This window comes from Ostrinia furnacalis, unplaced genomic scaffold (assembly GCF_004193835.3).
Source record: "Ostrinia furnacalis isolate ACB-3 unplaced genomic scaffold, ASM419383v2 OfSCF1409, whole genome shotgun sequence".
Taxonomy (NCBI): domain Eukaryota; kingdom Metazoa; phylum Arthropoda; class Insecta; order Lepidoptera; family Crambidae; genus Ostrinia; species Ostrinia furnacalis.
The window spans coordinates 1,015,322-1,037,595 of NW_021131648.1; the positions used below are offsets into that span (position 1 = coordinate 1,015,322).

Here is a 22,274-nt window from a genome sequence, read left to right on the forward strand (position 1 = left end):
TTTTTGAATCAAAATAAAGCAATGTACTCGTACCTACTAATAAGTAACTGTAAAATGTTTTTAAAATACGCAAACATGTAGGTTTTGTTCAACTAGACGTAGCGTTTGGATTTGCCTGTCTACTTAAAAATTACTTTATGAAACTAGGGTTAACGCCACAGATTTATGAACCAAAGATAAATCTGAATTTTGCTTGTCTTTTTGACAACAAATTAACTAATTAATTAATGCATAATTACACTCACCTGTCTTTGTGTTCTGCTTGCCGATCCCTTTGCCGTCTGTTTTTGAACCAATTTGAAACCTGTAAACGTAAAAGTTATATCAATTTGTTAAGACGTAACCATTAGACCTGCTTTATTCACTAAGGAAATAAAGACCCATTTTTAAAGCTATTTTGACCATTTTTCATCGTCAGGAAACCATTAAGACCTAAAGCTAATATGAAATTACTTTCAAAACTCGATTCAAACTCAAATGACTTTCAAGACTTTGTCTGATATTGAATCGATAGTTTGTTTCGTTCGTTCGTTTCAGCCAGTTGACGTCCACTACTAGACAAAGGCCTCCCCCAAGGATTTCCATAACGATGCGTCCTGCACTGCCCGCATCCAGTTATGTTTACATATTTTTAACTAGCGGCCGCCCACGACTTCGTACGCGTGGATTCCGTTTTACCCCCTTAGGGGTGGAGTTTCGTAAAATCCTTTCTTAGCGGATGCCTACGTCATAACATCAACCTGCATGCCAAATTTCAGCCCGATCCGTCCAGTGGTTTGGGCTGTGCGTAGATTTCTATACTTATTTAGATCATGGCTGAAATTAAACAGTCTTTAATAGGACTCTATTTGACTTTTTATGTAACACCTAAGAATCTTAAGACATATAGCATCTCTGAATCGGTCATTGTCAAGTCACAGTAAGCTATGTACTATGTACATATGTATGTCATCAGCAGTCGAGCAGATCTGCGGTGGACACCCGACACTGCTTCCCGGCCAGTGTCGGGTTGCGGCGAGAAAAAATATTTATCCATACTTAATTATCGAGATTCATTACTTTGGAAGCTTTGGTAGGAGGATTTCACTTCCAAAATTGTGTAGAGAAGAGACGGTATTTAATTAAGTGAAATGTTTAACTCTACATAAAGCAAGTAGCCTCATCTGTCTGTAGGTTTATTATATTCTCGCTTAAACCTTTTAAAAACATCAATAGATTCTGATAGTGATTCAAGACTTGAGTTGATTTTAGGTACGTATAAATTGGTTGAAATACAAACGCCAAAGTCAAAATCTGCCTATTCATCTTCAGATTTAATGAATAACATTTTTAATATTAGTATTTTTGTTACTAATTTCAAGCTAAATGACCAAAAAGCGTGCAATGGCCACAACTGGGGGTCTCTGATGCTCTTTTTCCTTTGCACTAAACTTCGCTCCCTACAATTTTTTCTACTCCTTGTTTTTCCTTATCAACTCCTTAGTTACTTATGGTGGAAACCTTAGGCTTTGGACATTGTTGTATTATTAGTGTAATTGTAAGCTGTTTGTTTTCAATAAATAAACTCGCTTACCTGAACAGTAGTGAGTCCCGTAGTCTCGGCCAGTTCCCGTTTTTCCCGGGGTGAAGGATAGGGATTGTGGAGGTACCAGTCCCGGAGAACTGACCGGGACTTTTCCTGGAAGAAGTTTAGAGTGAATACACTGGTTTTAATTGATAACTTGCAATACTCATTAGGCTCCCAAAAGAAACATTTGCTCAATACAATAACATAACCGATTCTAACACATTTCATAAAGTCTCAAACCAAAACTATATCGAAATCGGTTGATCTATTTGGAAGCAACGATGCTACAGATTTACACATCAAACTTATAGGTAACCCTTCTATAAAGGAAACCAAACGCGTTGAATAACACATCAGACTAATACATTTTTGTTAAAAAACCTTATATTTTAAAACTTCAAAAGGTGCCACAGTGAACTTGCTATTGCTATGCTGTCGCCAATACAGTTAGTTTAGCTAATTTTAAGGAAATGGCATTATTTAATTCCCACCCAACTGACCCAAGGCATTTTGAACCAGCAAAACTTCAAGTAGTATCCCTATGGATAGTAAATATTTACCTTAAAACAATAAGAGGTCTCCTCGCCGTCCCATATGGTCCGGGGCAGTGGGAACTTGCGCCGGACTCGGTACTTGCCGACCGCTCCTAGCGGCCGCCCGCGTAACCGCTCCGCTTCTAGGTAGTGTGCTGTGGACAAATATTACGGTTAGAGGTGTTTAAAATGCAACCGTTACTGATTTATCCATATAAACTATCGAATGGATTGCGCTAAGAAACGCAGACAGTAAACAATCGGATATATCTACGTTAAGAAATAATTTCAAGGTCATGGATCCCATGGAAAAGTGGGATCATAGTTTGTATGTGTATCGAAAGCCAAACTGACTGAGCCATGTTTGGAAGCTGCTTCCAAAGATTATGTATTACCTACCGCTCGCAGATTTGATGACTTCCAGCCTTCTTAACAAGCTGGTTTCCGCTTGAGTTTAAAGCCAAAGGACATCTACTGACTGGAAAAAGGCCTCTCACAATGACTGTTCTTGCGCTTCAGGTGCTTCCCGCGACCTACACTACATCGTCAGTCCACCGAGTTAGAAGGCTGCCACCATTGCGTTTGCCACTCTATAACTGCTCTACCCCAATGACCCTCATTCTTCGAGCTGCTCCACTCACCCTTGAGCTTGGCGTGGTTGTGCGCGACCATGACCTACACTACATCTTCTCTCCATAAGTTGGCGGACTACGTTTTCCAGTCCGTAGTCGCCACTCTAGAACTGTTCAGCCCCAACGACCCTCAATTCTCCAAGCTGCCCCACTCACCCTTAAGCCACAGGCTCTGCAGCTTGGCGTGGATGCAAATGTCTTACTCCAACTTAAGGTGGCGATCAAGCTGTAGATCCTGGCTACCTAGAAGACACCAGTGGAATCGAGAGCTACAAATAGTCCAGTTACTCCAAGTTACATAGGATTTTGTGCATTACCTTTGAGCCACAGGCTCTGCAGCTTGGCGTGATTATGCGCGCTGAAGGTGTGCGACTCCTCCTTCAAAATCAAAATCCTTCAGCACCGACTCGTGCGCGTGCAGCGACCAGAGGGACAGTTGCCCGCTGGCTTCGAAAAGGCAAAACCTAGCTGGAGAATACAAACCCCTCTTACTAGAAACTGAGTCTTTCTTTACGAATCATTCCGCTGGCAGATTTGACGGCTTCCAGAGAGAGAGAGAGAGAGCCGCTCGCACGCTTGTAGCGTTCAGAAGAACGTGTTGTCCGCTTGTTTCTTCAAAGAAGGCGACAAAATCTTGCTCAAGAAATACAGACCTATCTTATTTCCAAGCCATGTCTTCAAGCTGTTTTCGAAAGTCATAGGAATCGTCCCACTCGCAAGCTTGATGACTCACCCTTGAGCCACAGGCTCTGCAGCTTGGCGTGGTTGTGCGCGCTGAAGGTGTGCGACTCCAGCAGCCGGTACAGCTCCTTGAAGTTGCCGCGGTGGAAGGCTACCATGGCCTTGGCCTTCAGCACCGACTCGTGCGCGTGGAGTCGCTCGCACGCCGGCAGCGACCAGAGGAAGCGGCCGAGGCGCTCGATGTTGCCGGCTTGTTGGAGGACCTGTAAAATAACTGATTTAGTCCTGGATTCTATAGGTTCTAAACTAAGAAAGTGAAAACATTGCTATGAGACATGTTACGAGGATCTGTATTTATTTATTTATAGAAACTAACAGCGATACTTTGAAAATGTTAGTTATAAGATTTAGACTGATACTATATAGCCAATGACAGGTATAACTGGACCATTCCCATTTCTTGTTCCCAAAACTGTAACTTCTGTGTAGTCAGCCTGGATCTACAGCTTGACCGATAATTTTATTAAAACCCAACCAGTGAAGCTCAAGTTTGTCCTGGAGGAAAGAAGTTGAATTTATCATTGGACCCGTAATGAAGTTAATCAGAAGAACATAGGAGGAGTTTAAAGTTAAGGTTCACCTTCCCTCTAGGGCAAAGCAGAAGACAAACAAAGATTTAGTAGTAACCCTTAAGAAAGATATACACCACGGACAGTAATTATCTTGTGAATTACTAGCTACAGTTACCTACTAGCTAGGTATCTGTCAATAATATTTTTTACAAAATCGCTTAAAATCTATGAAAACTACGCAGGCAATTAAAAGTTGTTGCTGAATGTAGTATGGCAATGGCACTTGATAATTTAATTTACAACACACTCAATGAATAAAGAAATAAATCGAAATAAACTGGAATAACTAATAAAATGGAACTAATAAACCGGAGGATTGGGTATAAAACAAACGCAGGAAGAGCTGCGGGTAAAGGATAATAGTGTATAGTTGTGAGCTGAAGTGATTTATTACTACTTATTATAATATGACCACATGAAGCAATAAAGATATTATGATTATGATTATTACTAGCTTTCCGCCCGCGGCTTCGCCCGCGTGGAATTTTGTCTGTCACAGAAAAACTTTATCGCGCGCGTCCCTGTTTCAAAAACCGGGATAAAAACTATCCTATGTTCTTTCCCGGGACTCAAACTATCTCTATGCCAAATTTCATCAAAATCGGTTGCGAGGTTTAAGCGGGAAAGCGTAACAGACAGACAGACAGACAGACAGACAGAGTTACTTTCGCATTTATAATATTAGTTGGGGTTTGATTTATAGCACTATCTGTTTTAGCAAAAAGCTGTCCTGTCTCTCTATGCCCTCTCTAAACCCTTATTAAGCCGAAATGAGGTCGCTGTTGACTCAGCGTATTGACTTAGGACACCGGACGCGCCGCAGACGGACATGTGCGAATCCTGCGCCAGCGCAGCCCACCAGGGCGATGCGTTTTTGTTTCTGCGCCCGCGAGTTTGCTACCTATTAGGTCAATAACATTCAGTTTGGTAGGTTTGAGGATTGCACACTATGAAAAACTGAACTAATTTATCACTAAAAAAACGGTCCAGCGATGCGTTTTTGTTTCTGCGCCTGAAACTTTGCTACCTATAGGTTGATAATACACTGTGGAGTGGATTTGAGGTTTACTTCTACACCATCATTAGCCACGATCATATTTTGAAGCCACGATAGGGGTCGGACTAGCCGACTCGGGATTCAAGGAACGCGGGATCGTAACACAAGCATTTAGCTTACCACGAGGGGCTAACGGGAGTATTAGTAATTTGTGCAAAAACAAATTACTAAATAACCTTTAAGTAGGTACCTATAGATATCGAATTAACTGTTTGAAACAATTAACGTATTATTACTTACTCTACCACATTCTGCGACTTATAGCTGATAGAAAAGACTGTCCCTTTATGACGCGGTAGGTTTGGCTGAGGTGTTGTAAATTTTAATGTGACTTAAAATTTGATTATCGCTAACAATTGACTTTTAGCCTGCTTTTAGGCACTCTGCTCTTTTTTTTGCAATTTACCAAACTTGACCTTCACTAGTTCACTGGTTGGGTTTTTATTGGCGGTCAAGCTGTAGATCCTGGCTACACAGGAGTTGCAGCGGTGGGAACGAGAGGTGGGAATAGTCCCGTTTTCAATTTAGACCCAAGCTCTTCATGCATTGAGTCACAGTCAAATCATTTTGATTTGACTGTGACTCACAAGTCAACATTATCGAAATTACCACTGTTTCGACTACATTACCAATGTCTCTTTGCAATTGGCGATTTGCAACAAAATTGCTTATTTTACTAACAACTTAATATTGAAAATTATAACCCTAACCAAAAGGTGCATCCATTACAAGGTTTCCAAATTATATTATGCAAATATGTAGAGCCCCTGCTTTTGCGAGTAGTGTTACCGTACTTCCCGATAATACTCGGACTTTGAGCTCTCCTTTCTTCTCTCCTGTGACTTTTTAGTATGAACTAGCCGCCGCCCGCGACTTCGTACGCGTGGATCCCGTTTTACCCCCTTCATCTATCTGACGCGGTTTAGATTTTTTCATACAAATTTTTTTTCCCGCTAACTCCCGTTCCCGTGGGAATTTTGCAATATCTTGTTGTAACTAAGCTTTAAGTTTACTAAGGTGCCTGCATGCCAAATTTCAAGCGTCTAATTTAAGCGGTTTAGATTTTTCTTACAAAAGGATTTTCCCGCTAATTCCCGTTCCCGTGGGAATTCCTAAGTATACCTGCCCAGGAATATGAAGAATAATTGTAGGTACCAAGTTTCGTTAAAATCCGTCGAGTAGTTTTTGTTTCTATAAGGAACATACAGACAGACAAAAATTTTACTGATTGCATTTTTGGCATCAGTATTGATCACTAATCACCCCCTGATAGTTATTTTGTAAATATATTTCATGTACAGAATTGACCTCTACAGATTTATTATAAGTATACGACTAGTTTTGTATTCCGGACTTTTATTAACAACACTCTTAAAATAACAAATTACACACCCAATCTGACCCTACAAATAAGTGTAATCGATTTTTACAATAACAATACACGTCGCAAATATAACTTGCCCTACCATATCTCGGGTCCACAAGGCTTAAATATTTTTAAGATCTAACTATACTTACATACATAATACAATTTACAAAATCTATTAAACCTCAATTTTAATCTGTTTTTCGTCTTGAATAAATAAATGTTTTATTGAATTTACTGTGGATTAGTTAAATACAGTCATTTTACATCAAACTCTAGCTCTACTTACAACCAACATCTTTTATTTTAGAACCATTTTTCTTATTCCTATCTGAATGTCAAAAAAGCCAATTTGTCAGAAAAGTCTCCTAACTACAAAAAAGTTGCTAAACCTACATGTAAGGGGAAATAATGGTGAATATAATGAAGTAAGTACGATATCCGATACAAGCTATTATTTGTTAAAAGTATAGCAAGTTTATTCATTGGATGCGCCCTGTAATTTTGGCGATCGGTACCTTTTAGTTAAAGTAATTTGTTACTCGCACGTGTCAAGGTGGAGATGGTTAGTTAGTTGAACTTGTAGGTTGGTTTTTCGATAAAGAACTCATAATTATTTGACATTAACCCTGCCTCTGCTGCTTCAGAAAAATATGTGGGTGGTAAAAAGGGTCTGAGTTTTCTCAGATCAGAGTTCAGAGTTATCCCGGAGTGTAGAGCAAACTATATTTTAGTTTAAAGTGCCCTGAAAAGGGTCTACATGCTAATAAATACGTAATTTGTATTTTTACTATTCAGAGAAAAAAAAAAGTTAAACAATTTACAAAAAAAGACGAATTTTACGCCCGTATTCACAAACGATGCTTGCAAACGAGCAGCAAATCGAACGCACTGCGATGAATAGAGCTGTGTGATTGGATCGTGTGTCACCCTGTGCGTCCACGCGCACTTTGAGACCTCATAGTAATGTTAATTACGGGCATTAATTACGCACGAATTTTTTTTTCCAAATTTATTTTACTGTTTAATTTTTACTGTTTAATAGGTATACATATGTATTATGTACTTCCACAAAATTACAGCTCCCCAGTGCCAACAGTTTCCATGCAAAACCTCGGACAGACAGACAGACAGACATATCGAAACTATAAGGGTTCCTTGTCAGGACTACGGAACCCTATAAAAAGGGTAGTCTGATGTTCTGTCGACTATTAGACTAAGTCATAGGGTAAAATAATGAATACTCACTAAAGCATCCACTAATCCTATAAACACTCAGAACCATGACGATCACCATTGTTAAGTTGTGACCCATTATTGTCACTACACCCCACACCACTTAGGGAACCATACTAGGGGCTGGCAAATTTAATTTAAAAAGTGCCTAGTTCGCAATACCGCCCGTTTTCACCATCAATCCCTAATTTTTAAGTGACCCCTATGAAAACAAAATTCCAGTTACGTGTTTACCATAGGGGTCACTTAAAAAATAGGGATTGATGGTGAAACCTGGCATTATTTTTTTTAAATTACCCCCTGAAAGAAGAAGCTACATAAAACACAAGTTTCTTTAAAGCCTTCAACTCGGAGGCTTAGTTAATTCCTAGCTGGGACACCAAATACATCTTTTAGATTGTGATTCAATGTTTTAAAAGACATATTGGTTTAAATTAACCTGATAAAGAGATATGAGTCCATATCTCATAACAAGACCTAATTCATTGTTTTTGTACCTTAAAACAACGTAGATCAAGTTCTAAATATGGTGGGAACTACATTCCCACTGCCGTATAAAGGGTTAAGTCATCATCATCAACCGCCTCTGTGGTCTAGTGGTAAGACCACCTGCTTCAGACGCAGAGGTCCCGGGTTTGATTCCCAGTGGGGGCAGATTTTTCTGTTCGGTTTGGTTGGTGGTAGCCTGGTAGGGCTTGTTCTAAGTCCGCCTGGCTAGCTACCACCATCTTACCTAAGTCTGTCGCCATAACAACAATGTTAACAGCATTATTGTGTTCCAGCAGTTAGAGGTAAGATAGCCAGTTCCTCCGTGGTTGAGGATTCCGGATGAAGCTCGCTTCCACCTTCGGCCTGACCGTCACTTACCATCAGGTGAGATACAGGCCAAGAGCTTCGTTTCGTTGTGGATAAAAACAAACTTGGTCAGATAAATAAATTTTATGAACCACAGAACCTTAAGAGGTGGTTATCATCGCCACCAAAAGAAGTCAATCCTGTCAGCATCCCATAATACCCATTATTTTCACCCCGCACCAATTTGAAACCCACACCATGACGGTTGCAGATCCAATTTGGGAGGGATTACGAATCATCCCAATTACAATAACAAATACGTTTTAAAATAAAGTTTGGTTTGTTTATTGAAATAATGCTTATTGTAGAGTTTTCGTATTTGAACTAAAGTAAAAGCAGAACTAAATACTTATTACTATTTTTTTTTTGTATTTTGGAGAGATCTATTAGAATTGCATCTAACAAAATAAGAACTGAAATGTAACGTGATTATTAAACCGGGTGCAGACGGTTGTAACGTGTAATGCAATGGAAATAGTATGGGCAGCATTTTATATGTAATGCTCGTAGTGCTGTCCACACATAGAATTCGTGTAACATTCTGGACCAGGCTTTATTGACATCTTTGATTAGATAATGTTTGGTATAGAGATAATTTGAATCCTAGGGAAATACATAGGATAGTTTTTATCCTAGTATTTGAAAGTAGTCTTTTTGTGAAAGTATTACACAAGACAAAATCTAGCTGATTACCTATTTATTAAAATAAGTAAAAATATAAAATTAAAAATGTTGAAAAACTTGAGTTTCTTGCGCTGCTTCCTCTCAGCCCTGGCCCATTTATTGTCCCAAAGCGGTGGAAGCTTAAAGTAATAGGCACGTGTAAAAGCGCTTTTTAAAAGCCTATTTCGTGAAAATAAATAACTTTTTTTATGACAACACCGCGTCGATATATTTTTCTCTCTCTCAAGTCAACGACTTGGTTTTCACGTAGAGTCTGCGGTGCGTAACCTTGACAACCAATACAAGTCGGTTGCCAACCGGATATCCGGTTACGGAGGGTGTGGTGGATGGGCAAACAACTTTGATGGTGTAGGGCGAACCATGAATTACGGGGATCTCCCAGGACAGAGTGTAATCGACACCTATTCCATAACCTTACTTTAATTACTACTAATCTTATTATCTTCTCTCGCGTAAACCTGAGTCTAAACTAAATTTGTCACCAACTCTGTCAATACCATTATTTATAAACTACTTCGTGAATAGAGTCCGGTTCCCTTTGAAGACAGTGATTCTTTTAAGCACTGGACAACATTATTGTCCCCGAAGCACAGTGAGGGTAAAAACCGGCCAACACGAATCAAAAACAAGAAGGGTAATATCATCTTTTACAAGACCACTTTTATCTTAACAGTTTAGTAAGTAAATCGAACAAAAAAACACGTGTCTTGTATGGTCCATCTATACTTAATATTATAAAGCTGAAGAGATTGTTTGAACGCGTGAATCTCAGGAACTACAGATCCGATTTGAAAAAATATTTTTGTATTGGATAGCCCATTTATCGAGGAAGGCTTTAGGCTTTATAACATCACTCTACAAGAAGAAGAGCAGTAACGAAAAAGGTTGCAAAAACGGGAAATATTATTCAAACTATTTTGACGCGTACGAAGTCGCGGGCATAACTCGATTATAAGATTGAACGTGCCTTTACTCGTATTCTTGCAAACACTTTAGTGGTCTCCTCAAGTCAACTTTTAGGCTAAGTAGAAATCAGAATAGATGGAAGATATCCCTACTTTTTTTTAAGAGTAGCTTTTAGTTTTTGGAAGAGAAAAGTTTACGTACATCGTAAACTTCTCTCGTTTTTTGAAGATTGAATGGATTTTGAAGAAGGTCACGGTCACATTGTTTTTTTGTTCGACAGAACCTCTCTGGGCAAAATCTTGTGTTCTATTAAGTATATTTTGATAAAATTTATTGGTTTTTGATACACTGAGGTAATCGTTTTAAAATTGCATAATCAACACTGTAAAAACCAAAAACCGTTAATGGATCCGGTCACCAAGACAACCGGATATGGATATTTACCCTCAACCTGGAGGGCATATCCGGTTTACGGGGCGGGGCCTAGTTGAGGGTGTGGTGGGGGTGTTAGAATAGGTACAGAACAGCTTGTCAAGGTAACTGTGGCTTGTGTAGTTGGAATAAACGCTATTTTTCAACAAAAAATGGGTAGTTTGATGATTTTCGCTGAATATTACTCCACTTATGAGAAGCTAAACTAGTTTTTTATTAATTGCTAAAGTTAAAGTTAAAGTTGGTTTGTAAGAAACAAAAATAGTGAAATAGTGATTGAGTTTCTTGCGCTTCTCAGCACTGGCCCATTTATTGTCCCGAAGCAGTGGCAGGGTTAATACTGGGACGTGAAAAAGTGTTTTTAAAAGCCTAAAAATATGAAATGAAATGAAATTATTTATTTGCAGAATGTGGTTACATACAATAATTAATAAATGAGTTTTATAAATTTGACAGCCAGGCCTGGTAGTTCGCGTAATCAGACTGTGTCAGAGGTTACCGATTCGATTGTTCACGCCTGCAACATCCTAATTATTTAATGTAGCTTTCACTGGTTGGGTTTTATTGGCGGTCAAGCTGTAGATCCTGGCTACACAGGAGTTGCAGCGGCGGGAACGAGAGCTGCAAATAATTACTGAATATTCTTACCAAACAGAAGATGAATTTACAACTTATATTATGTCCCATTGAGAACAATAAATTTCAGATGAACAGAGTCAAGTCAACCCACAAGATGGACCGACGACAGGCCACTACCAACCGGACAACATATGGAAAGCACTGAGGCCTATGTTCAGCAGTGGACGTCCTATAGCTGAATGATGATGATAATGAAGAGAGTCAATAGCTCAGTTTCTGAAGTGAGATTTCCAGTTTTTGCATGCCCATCTTAGAAGATGTATAGAACATTTCATATTCAATTAGACCTAAGGATTAATTTAATATGAAAAGTGCATTACTACTATTAGAGGCCGGTAGATCTATTCTCATAAATAAAACACTGGATACTCAACTTTCACATTACATTGCCTTATTTTAGATACAATTCATCACTTAGCACAAAAGCGCACGGAGTCGGCATCTCATTGGCCACAACGATACCGTTAATTTAACGTTTTAGATTTTTCATAATTAACACTAAGTTACCTACATTAAGAAAATTAGCACTCTCAAGCCTAAAATCTCAATTGTGAAACCGAGCCTAACTAATAACTAAACCTAGAAGGCAATAACGAGTAAATTCAGTGAATTAGGTAAAACAATAATTAATTTAAACCGCTCATTCATTACTTAAAATATACCTACTTATTCGTCCGGTCGTTGTTTACTACTACAGCAGAATCCTACCCAAAATAGATTGCGATTCGAAGAATGTTTGTATCGGCAGCAATAACATTAAGTAGATACCTACCCATATTACGTACTAGCTATTTGTAAAAAAAGGTCCGGAGATTCTATGAAATTAAATATGTCTTTAACATTTCAGTAGGCACCTAGGTATATTACGTAGCTATGTGTGAAAAAGCTCCGGGGATTCTATGAAATATAATTTAATTTTGTAAAAAATGTCCTATAGTAATTTTGTTTAACTTTTCTCTCGAAACCATGAGATGGCAATTGAAAAATTGCGTATAGAACAATAATAAATTGGTATTTCCAGAGTATATTGTTACCATATTATCAAGTATTAAGATGTTAGTACACCACTTTAAAATTAAAAATAATAATTCCTTCATTTCCGTTTCCTTAAAAAACATAATTTAAAGGAACCTGTCATCAGACCCAAACCATAAACAATAAGGCACGTCATACACATCACAGATAATCGGGCCACTCACCTCGCAGACACACGCGACTTGCTCCTGTGTGAAGCCAAAACTCGGCAGGGGGGCATCTCTAGGTGGGGTGGCCTCCCGCTGTCCCCACTCAGGGCCCCCCAGCATGTCCAAATGCTCGTCTCCAGCCACTTTGACACCACAACTTAACTGGTAACACTAAAACTTCACGCGGAAAATCGTGCGCGTATTACCGCTAGTAGCACGCTTTAATTTTCGTTCCTAATTTGAATTTTCGAATTTGAACACAGAACGGAACGGTATTTAAATAATGGTAGTCTTTACGGTAAATGCGTTCGAGTTTTGTTTATTCTTTCACTGTCTTGTTTTTAAAATCCTCTTTAGAGGCAGCTAAATAAACAACCGAAGGCAGCAGTCCCAAAATGTTTAAACAAAAGCAATCATTTAAACTTCGATTACTTATTTGCGTTCGGAATTTGAAAAGGGCCGTTTATTTTTTAAAGTAAGTTGTTTTTATGGTACACACCGACGGGTTTTACTTTTTTTGTATTTGAAATTCACTTGAAAACACCCAGTCTCTATCTGGCAGGCCACAGACGTGATAAAGTTTTTGACATAAATGCTTTTTGGATACAATTTTAGTTTTTTATTTATGTTTTATTCTTTGTTTTCTCTTCTTTCTCATTTTAATTGAGTTTTTGGAGTGGTTGTATCTGAAACAAAAGAGAATATGTTTAGTAGAGTTTATTATTAGGAGCACACACGTCTTCACCCAATATTTTGCAAATGAGGTTCAACTTCTTGACTAAATTAATAAGTAGCAATTCTATTAATTAATATGTCGGCGCCGGACACAGATGCTGCAAATTGTTATTGATGATTAATAGTACCAATCTTAATATTATGTTATCTGTATAAATCTGTAGAGCGGAAGGTTTGTGATTCCTAAACGTAACACCCGACTGATGCGCAGAAAAAGATAACTGTCAATCAGTTGTGTCATGTCAAGTGTGAGCAGGCGGCTGCGAGGTTATCTTTGAAAGCGTATTGAGTTTGGTGGAACGTTAAATTGTAGGAAAAGTGGTTGTCAACCATCCAAGATATTATCTCCTTTCCCGTTAACCCACGCCAATGGAGATTCCACCCCTAGAGTTCCTTCTGATAGAGACCCAGTGCCTTTAAATAATTTAATCGGGAATCATAATGACTCCATAATTTTTAACATTGGTGGTTAAGCTATTGACTGTCTAGTTCTGCCTTAAAAGTAGCTTTATTGCAAAACTTAGAAACTTTTCCAGCGATTTTCCAGTTATAAGTAGTCTATAATGATATTCAACTAATCGCATTGCCTATTGTATCTTCATTAATCTTGAAACAACAACTACTAGATCGCATATTTGGAGAGTAAGTAGCATCTGGAATAATTTCAATTACCCTACCAAACCTTAACTATAAACAAATTAAACACCGAGATCAAAAATCTAAAGCTCCTCCATCTGTCACTGAGATGAATGCTTATTGTCACGTATTGTTGTCAACCCGAAAATTCTTAACACCTCGCTCGCCGCACCGATTATTTTTAGAAAAAAAATTTGGGGACACATTAAATCAATTTCCCACAATCGCACGACGAATCTCTAAAACGGTCGCCACCATCAATTATCCATATTTTTATCACACAAAATAATGTCACGTACGTACACATTACTCAGACAAAGGCTTACAATTTCGAGAAACAATTCAAAAGTCATCGTGAAACGTTAAAACAAGGAACCACGGTTGTCCCTTTCTATTCTAACGCGTTTGGTGAGGTGCGAAAGAGACGGGGCAGTCTCTTGGGGGCAAAATGTTAAACGTTTGGTGTTTTAAGTAATTTTTATCGTCGACACGATCGTGAGGACCCTGCTGATATATGGAGCTGACGGGCGCCAGTGATGTTCTGAAGTCGATATTTTTTTAAGGACACTGTGGGAATAAAATGGACGGTTTATTTTTTAGGATCACACTGTAGCCAGTAGCATAATTATTGTGTAGTCTAGTAGGGCAAATAAAGACATATTGTAGGTACAACTTGTCCCACTGCTAGTTAATTTATGGTCTTCCTTAGCCCCTTTACAACTATCCTAAACTTGGATTCCAGATTCTCTTAATAAGCATACCTACGTATTAATTGTTCATTATCACTCATAATTATTATCCCGAGGAGTGTGAAATCGAAGAACATAATAGTTTCACTGACATTCCTAAATGTCAAAGCTAAAGACAGATGTAGAGTCGCACGAAATAAAATGAAAAGTTTAGCTAAAAGAACTTGCTCGCCTTTTTTTATAAAAATCAAACCAAAGAGCTTGATGTTGTACAAATATTTTTGTGTAAAATAAAGCTAGCTTTATCTAAAAAATAAATACTTTTACACGAAAATTCGGTCATTATAAATCATATCAGAAATGAATAACAATTGCAATTTACTATCAAATCGCATGCCAAATATTCGACACGCTGAATCCTACAAGAAATAAGTCTTATAACTTTAAGTGCGTGTATTTTGGCTCGTACAGTTTTGTAACTGGGCTAATTTAAAATGGGGATCGTTGAGGAAGAAATGTTTTGTCACGAATTGGACATCGTCCAAGTGTGCGTCGTTATTCAAACGAACGCGTTAATGTCACATCCTTTTGTGATGTCTTTTTTTAAGAAACACCGGATTTGTAGTTATATCAGGGAATTACTTCATCGTTATCAACATCAGGCTATTGTTTCCATTGCAGGACACACCAGCCTATCCAATTAGTCCTATGAAACTATTGTGCATTCATAACTTTTGCTTATTAACTGGCCTTTATTGTTTAGTCTTTCTATGCTTTTTATAATTTGTGTAATTTTCGCTCAGGAGGCACTAAGAACCTAAGATCACATACTTATATTGACAAGTAAAGTTCAAGTTTTTTAAATCACTTCCATCTCCGCGTAAAGCTTATGACTTACGCTCCGAAACTTTTCTCAGCCATAAATTGCATTTCTTTTTTTAAACCGACATGGTTCCAAATCTTGTTCATCTAAATTCTAGCCACATTTTTGTCTTACATTCGAACTCTACACACACGTATCATACAATCTACGTCACTATGACTCATATTCGCCGAACTGAACTAGTAATGCATTTTGCATTCATAAAAATAGCATACATTTAATAAACACCAGTCTTGGACTGTGATCTAAAGTTCTAAATTCAAATTACATCGATATAAGCCCCATCACTAGCGCCCCACGTGGCGTCCGCGATCCTTATCAGGCAGCACCGGCTGTAAAACACAAGATTTATCGACAGATTACCACGGCGCGATACCGGTACAAATCACCTCACTATTACCGATTTGTACGCTGATACTGAGGTTGGGGAAATAAAGTAAAATCCAATATTTATTGGAACTAATAAATTGATATTGAATCATAAAACAATGGTTGGGTCAAAATGTAATTTCTAATCGGGTCAAATCAATGAAAGCAGAATTTTTTCACAACTTTTTTAGGATAAAAGTTAACCCCTCTTATGCTTAGGCTAAATGGATGCTTGGGAGTATGTTCACCAATAGTCCAGAGTCAACAGGGTTCGAAGTTCGAACTACTGAATCTCGAAGAGGCATTACCTACATGCGACACCGTTGCGTTGGGCTATTGTTGCTTCTTATCAATTCTTCTTCTCATTATCTCACATCATCTTGTGGATACCTATCCACATTTAAATACCTATTTAAAACTAGAATAACGAGATATTATCGTTGGATTTGAATGAAATTTTGGACTAGTCTAATCTTTGCAGACTCCTCAGAGCATTCGACCAGGATTCCGTCTCCTTGGATTCCAGTTGCATTTACAATAAACAATTCCACTTTTTAATTTTGCCTTAACGCTGCCAGGATATGAAAGAGAAAATGTTATTGGATTTGTTTTATAATTCTGAAAAATAATTATTTGTTAAGGCCGCTGATTTTCTTTCTGCTCGCACAATTAACATTTTTGCCAACCTATCCGGTAAAACTATTTCAAATGTGTTACCTATTATGATTGTTTTACAAAAAAGTGAGTTGACTCTACATAATAAATGGTCTGTAAAAGTGGCCCATTACTTTTAACGAAATATTTTTTAAAAGCAATCTGTCCGTCTACATTCATCTGGTAGCGAGACACTCCATTGCCTCCAACTACGTTTGTAAACACTGTCCATGTTCATTCATTAAAAAAACTTTCAAAATTATTTCTAATTTATTATGAAAGTGGGAGTTTTGAAGATCACCAATAATTAAACTTACATTTTACTAATAACTATCTAGTTTGGATCTACCTCCAGTTGCCAGTTTCCCACAACTGCAACTCCTGTATAGTCTGGTTCTACTGCTTGGCTACCAATAAAACCCATCCAGTAAAAGTTGAGTAGTTCCGGAAAATCAATAAATAAACAAATGCTGTCTTAGAATGAGCAACGAATTAATCAGAATGATTTAGGAGTTCGAAGTTTATCATCGACTTTTTCGAACGGATGCAAAACGGAAGGCAGATTCTTGAATTATTATAATTTAAAACCTTTCCAAGAATAAGGTTTGCACACTGGGATATGTAATAAATAAAATTAAGGGGACTTCAGTATCAACGAATTAAAGTACAAGGGAAACCGTAAAAATCTATTATTATTCTATGAACTTCATTCATTTTATCAAAGACAATCATTTGGCTATTCCAAAAGATCGCATCTACGATTTTTTTCTCGAGACAGGTGAACGACCTTCTTGTTGTCAAGTCTAAAAAAATCTAATAATGAGGTTGATAGGCAATAACTTAGTTTTTTTTTTACAAAACAGCCAATTATTTCTTGACCCACTTTTCAAATTATGTTTTCAAACGACTCGTTTGTTTTGTGACACATTTAGTTTAGTTAAGATGCTAGATCTAGTTGATTGATTTATAGTAAGATCCAGATAGGAACAATGAAATACGGGCACTTAGTTTCTTATTTTTGTCGATTTATTTATTTATTTTATAGAAACCAACAGTGATATTTAATAATTTTAATAAGGTAATACTATTGTAAAAAAAAACAATAAGCAGGTCATAAAAAATATGACCTGCTCTGTAAAACTCGCAGTTAAAAAGTAACGCGGCAGTATATCCAGCTAAGAACGTAGAATCATCTTAAATCCACAAACCCGTCCCGGTTAAATATGATAATGAATTGACAATAACCCTAAAGATAAAACTAACAATTAATCGAATTACAAAACTCATAGGCCTGACTTAATCCCGGTCCGATGTTATCGGGAGTCGTAAAAACCCGTTGCCTTGGGGGGCTAATTAACGACCATGTTATCCCATATTACACCCAAAGTTACGGCCCTCGGGTATAATAAACATGCGTACATCGCTAACATGTGTTTTTCGGATAATTTTATTGAAAAATTTTAATTAATTGACCGATAAATGTGTCCCGTTGGCATTTTAGGGTTAGGGTTTTGATTTTTTCTCGTTTTTCGAAATTCGAACGCTTACCTCACACGGTGGTGAGCGTCACATTTTTTTTTAAAGTTCTGTGACTGGCCACGTTGAAATAATACGGCCTGTCAAGCAGAGAAAGAAAAAAGATGCTTCGTTCGAATATTTAAAAATAGAACCAGTGTAGGTTAGTTTGTTGTCTATGTGCTTACAAAATATTCTTTTTTTTTTTAAGATAACTTATTATTGTTCATTTTCATCCAGTTTGTTATTTTGGTCCTAACATTACCTTCACAGAATGAAAGAGTGTGTTAAAGAATTTAATTGATAACACTGAAAAGATCGTATCTTTCTTTCCTTACTTTAATCTCCTTCAAAAGGTGCTTAAAAATCATACTTCCTGTTATTGCTATTTATGTGTCAGAAAAGGATGAGTAATTATTAGTAATTAATTCATAACTCATCAGACATAGTCAATGTAAGATTTTAGTTTATGTTGGAACATAACTTAAGGTATAATAACATACAATAGCCTTTGCTATGCCGTTCTTCACTCATTATTTTCTTCTACGATGTAGAGCTTTCAAAAATCTCATATATCAAAACATTTTTTTAAGTTCTTAAGTATAAATTAATGAGTTGAAATAGCTGTAAAATAATGTCGTTTTCATAGCCGAGAAAATAAACAATTATTCGTATAGTTCTTGCAACTCACGAAAGGTGAATGTGCTAAACTTTTGCGTGTACGTGTACATGCACATAACGATACGGGACTATTCCCACCTCTCGTTCCCACCGCTGCAACTCCTGTGTAGCCAGGATCTACAGCTTGACCGCCAATAAAAACCCAACTAGTGAAGGTCAAGTTTGTCCCGGGGGAAAGATGAACTGTCATTGGACTTGCAACGAAATTAATAATCAGAAGAACATAGGAGGAGTTCGAAGTTAAGGTTCGACTGCACATAAAGATAGTGTAATGTTATCAAAACTTTTGAAAAACAACAGTAGCGAGCCACCACACGTGTAAAGCTCACTCGCCTTCGTGAATTGCAACAACTATGTAAAGAAAAGCCCAGCTCGTAGCGCGAAAAGCCGACGGACTCGCGTCAACTTTACGCCTAACGCAATACTCAACTAAAAATGTTTGTATTTGTTTAGTGGACTATTAAAACACTTTATAGCAAAAAAAATAAAAGAGTAATAAAAAAGTTAATTATTCTTTTATTTTTTTCCTTCTATCTCATAGGCCCAGTTTCTATTTGTTTTCCAAGTTAAATTCCTCCTTGAAGATCTAAATTCAGTGACCGGACTATATGTTTTTTATTTTTGGAAAAAAATTGACGATTTGTCGTTATAACTTTAATTATCTCTGAATAAATACAGACATTTATTACTTTTTACTTTCGGAGCATTAACCAAACAGTGCTCGCCTCCAGCAGAAAAACCAATGATTATACTTTTTACGTTCACATTCATTCAAAAAAGGAATTTGTATTGACCTTCCGTTTTATTTAATATGTAGTTTTTTAAATCAATCAGTTGCCTAAAGTGCTTATGTGAAAATTTGAGTACCTAGCCTACCTTCATCTATTTAATTGAGAGATCTTTTATTTTATAATAACAAGATTTTTTGTTTCTGCTGAACAAATTAAAAATTGCAGCAGCAGCACAAGTTGATCTACTCTCNTTGTAGGTTACTTTGTTGTCTATGAGCTTACAAATATTCTTTTTTTTTAAGATATCTTTTTGTTTATCTTCATCCACTTTCTTTTTGTCCTAAATTCTACATTCGCAGATTTATAGAGCTTGTAAAAAAATTATGTAAATTAAAAACAAAAAACAGCAAGCTCCTTTACTCAAACTCATGTGCTTAAAAAATCCGTTACTTCTTATTATTGCTATTTATGTTTCAGAAAAGAATGAGTAATTAATTCATAACTCATCAGACGTAGTCAATGTAAGATAAATTAGTTTATTTTGGAACATAACGTAAGACATAAGAACTCACAATAGCCTTTGCTATGTCGTTCTTCACTCATTATTTTCTTCTACGATGTAGAGCTTTAAAAAATATCATAAATGAAAAACATTCTCAAGTATAAATTAATGAGTTGAAATAGCTCTAAAATAATGACGTTTCTAATACCCCAGAAAATAAAAAAATATTTGTAATAGTTCTTGCAACTAACGAAGGGTTGGCGAGTGAGCTTTACTTGTGTGTGTACGTGTACATGCACATAACGATAGTGAAATGTCTATCAAAACTTTGTAACTATACTTTGTAACTGTACTGTAAAACTTTGCCGCAACCCTAACATCATTTACACATTAAGTAATAGTTTAATTTTGTCGAAGCTCTGCAATTTACTACTTTAGATCCTATCTGTGGACAATGGTGCTGGTTGCATTGTTACAAAACTTTCAAATTATTAAGATTTAGTACATAAGCCCTCAATGTAACTGTTTGTTGTCCCAGATAAAGTGAAAAAAAAAAAAAAAACTTTTGAAAAATGAACAGTAGCGAGCCACCACACGTGTAAAGCTCACTCGCCTTCGTGAATTGCAACAACTATGTATAAAGAAAAGCCCAGCTCGTAGCGCGAAAAGCCGACGGACTCGCGTCAACTTACGCCTAACGCAATACTCAACCAAAAAGGTCTTTTTAGTGGACTATTTAAAATAGTTTTTACCAAAAAAATAAAAGAGTAATAAAAAAGTTAATTATTCTTTTATTTTTTTCCTTCTGTCTCATAGGCCCAGTTTCTATTTGAGATTTTAAGTTTGGGCGTATCTTCTAATGACGTGAACTTTTAATGTTAAATTCCTTCCTGAAGATCTCAAATCAGTGACCGGGCTTTAGTTTTTTTATTTGGAAAAAAAAACGATTTGTCGTTTTAGCTTTAACTTTCTCTGAATAAATACAGACATTTTTTAACTTTTTTTTTTTCAGAGAACCAAACAGCCAGCTCCAGCAGAATAATCGTGCATTGTTTTTACTTTTACGTTCATTCATTCAAAAAAGAAATTCGTACTATTGACCTTTCGTTTTACTAATGTAGTTTTACAAATCAGTTGCCTAAAGTGCTTATGTGAAAATGTAAGTACCTACCTATATTCATCTATTTTATTGAGATCTTTTATTTTACAATATAAAAAATATGTTTCTGCTGAACAAATTAAAAATTGCAGCAGCAGCACAAGTTGATCTACTCTCATCATTTTAAAAATTTCAATTTTGCCTCTACATAATTTTATTATACTTATCGTATAGCGTGTATTTTTGTTTATTATAGACTACAATTAGCTGGTGAAATGATGACCAATCCAATGACTTAATTAAACTCTACCTGTCTCTTCTAGTAGATAGATTGCAAAATTTCAAACTTTTGCTGTTGTTTGTGAATAGCCAAAAGTTTGCCAGTCTAGCAAATTGGATAATGTGATTTTAAAAATAATTGGAAAAGTACTCGAATAATTAAAAATAATTGCCCAATAGCTCTACCATTATTAACGTTGAGTAAGTTTAACAGGTACTTATACTCTATATCTTTTGAAATACGCCCCCAGTTATTTCATCATTGCACTACCAAATTAACCAAAGCAACCTCAGGGAAATCCCCTTACTACCTACCTAGTAAGTAGTTGGTAGAGTCGCATACTTTTCTATTTATTTTCAAACTTTAGGACAGAGGCCAACCGAATGCCATCGTACAACGATCGAGAATAAAAATAAGGAAGAGCCGTCGGCCGCTCGTGCACCGCTAAATTAAGACCTGCCTCCATACAACAGCTTTAACAAGCTAAAAGCTAAAAATAACCACTCACCGCTGACGAAACTCAACCTAATTCGCTGCCAACCGTATTCTCTTTTCAAAATCCTCAAAAACAAAACACAACCTCACAAATAGAACACAAAACACAGTTCGAATTCAAAAAGCACGTTATCCGTTCTTTTTGGGTTCCAAATTTGAAAACGCGTGCGCGCGTTCCGGCGGCTAAAATGGAACTGGTTTGAATCGAACTTCCTATCTCGTTTGTGATTGGTCGGAGGTTGTTAAGGCGATGCTTGCGGCCAATGGCGTGGTGTCCCGACGCTCGCTGGCACCGCCTTGCATTGGTTGTCGTGAGAGCTCGCCATTTTTCAGGACAGTCGAACAATTGCCTCGTTATGTAGGCGGATTGGTCTAACGATTTCGGGAAACGTTTTTGTTTCGTTGCGGCCCACTTTGTTTATAGTGGACGCGAACAGCTGTTTTGGTTAAATCATTCAGCTGATTTAGAAAGGTTGATTGGACATAAAATTTTAATGGTGGTGGAACGTGAATTTTTCGAACGGGAATTACCTACTTGAAAAATGTAGCGTTCTATTTTAATTTTTATTTATTTTTAAGATTTTGTGCCTAAACTAAATGA

The 22,274-nt window shown here is 37.0% G+C and overlaps 1 protein-coding gene across 1 annotated transcript; it reads right to left on the reverse strand.

The window, feature by feature from the left end:
• Positions 1 to 241: 241 nt before the first annotated feature.
• LOC114352590 (homeobox protein SIX2-like) lies at positions 242 to 21,852 on the reverse strand. Its single transcript, XM_028304244.1, has 6 exons — positions 21,687 to 21,852; positions 12,420 to 13,090; positions 3,466 to 3,676; positions 2,128 to 2,255; positions 1,574 to 1,678; positions 242 to 304 (listed from the first exon to the last, which is right to left on the reverse strand). The coding sequence occupies exons 2-6, from the start codon at positions 12,522 to 12,524 to the stop codon at positions 242 to 244; spliced, it is 612 nt and encodes a 203-aa protein (XP_028160045.1). The 5' UTR covers positions 12,525 to 13,090; positions 21,687 to 21,852.
• Between the last annotated feature and the right edge of the window lie 422 nt (positions 21,853 to 22,274).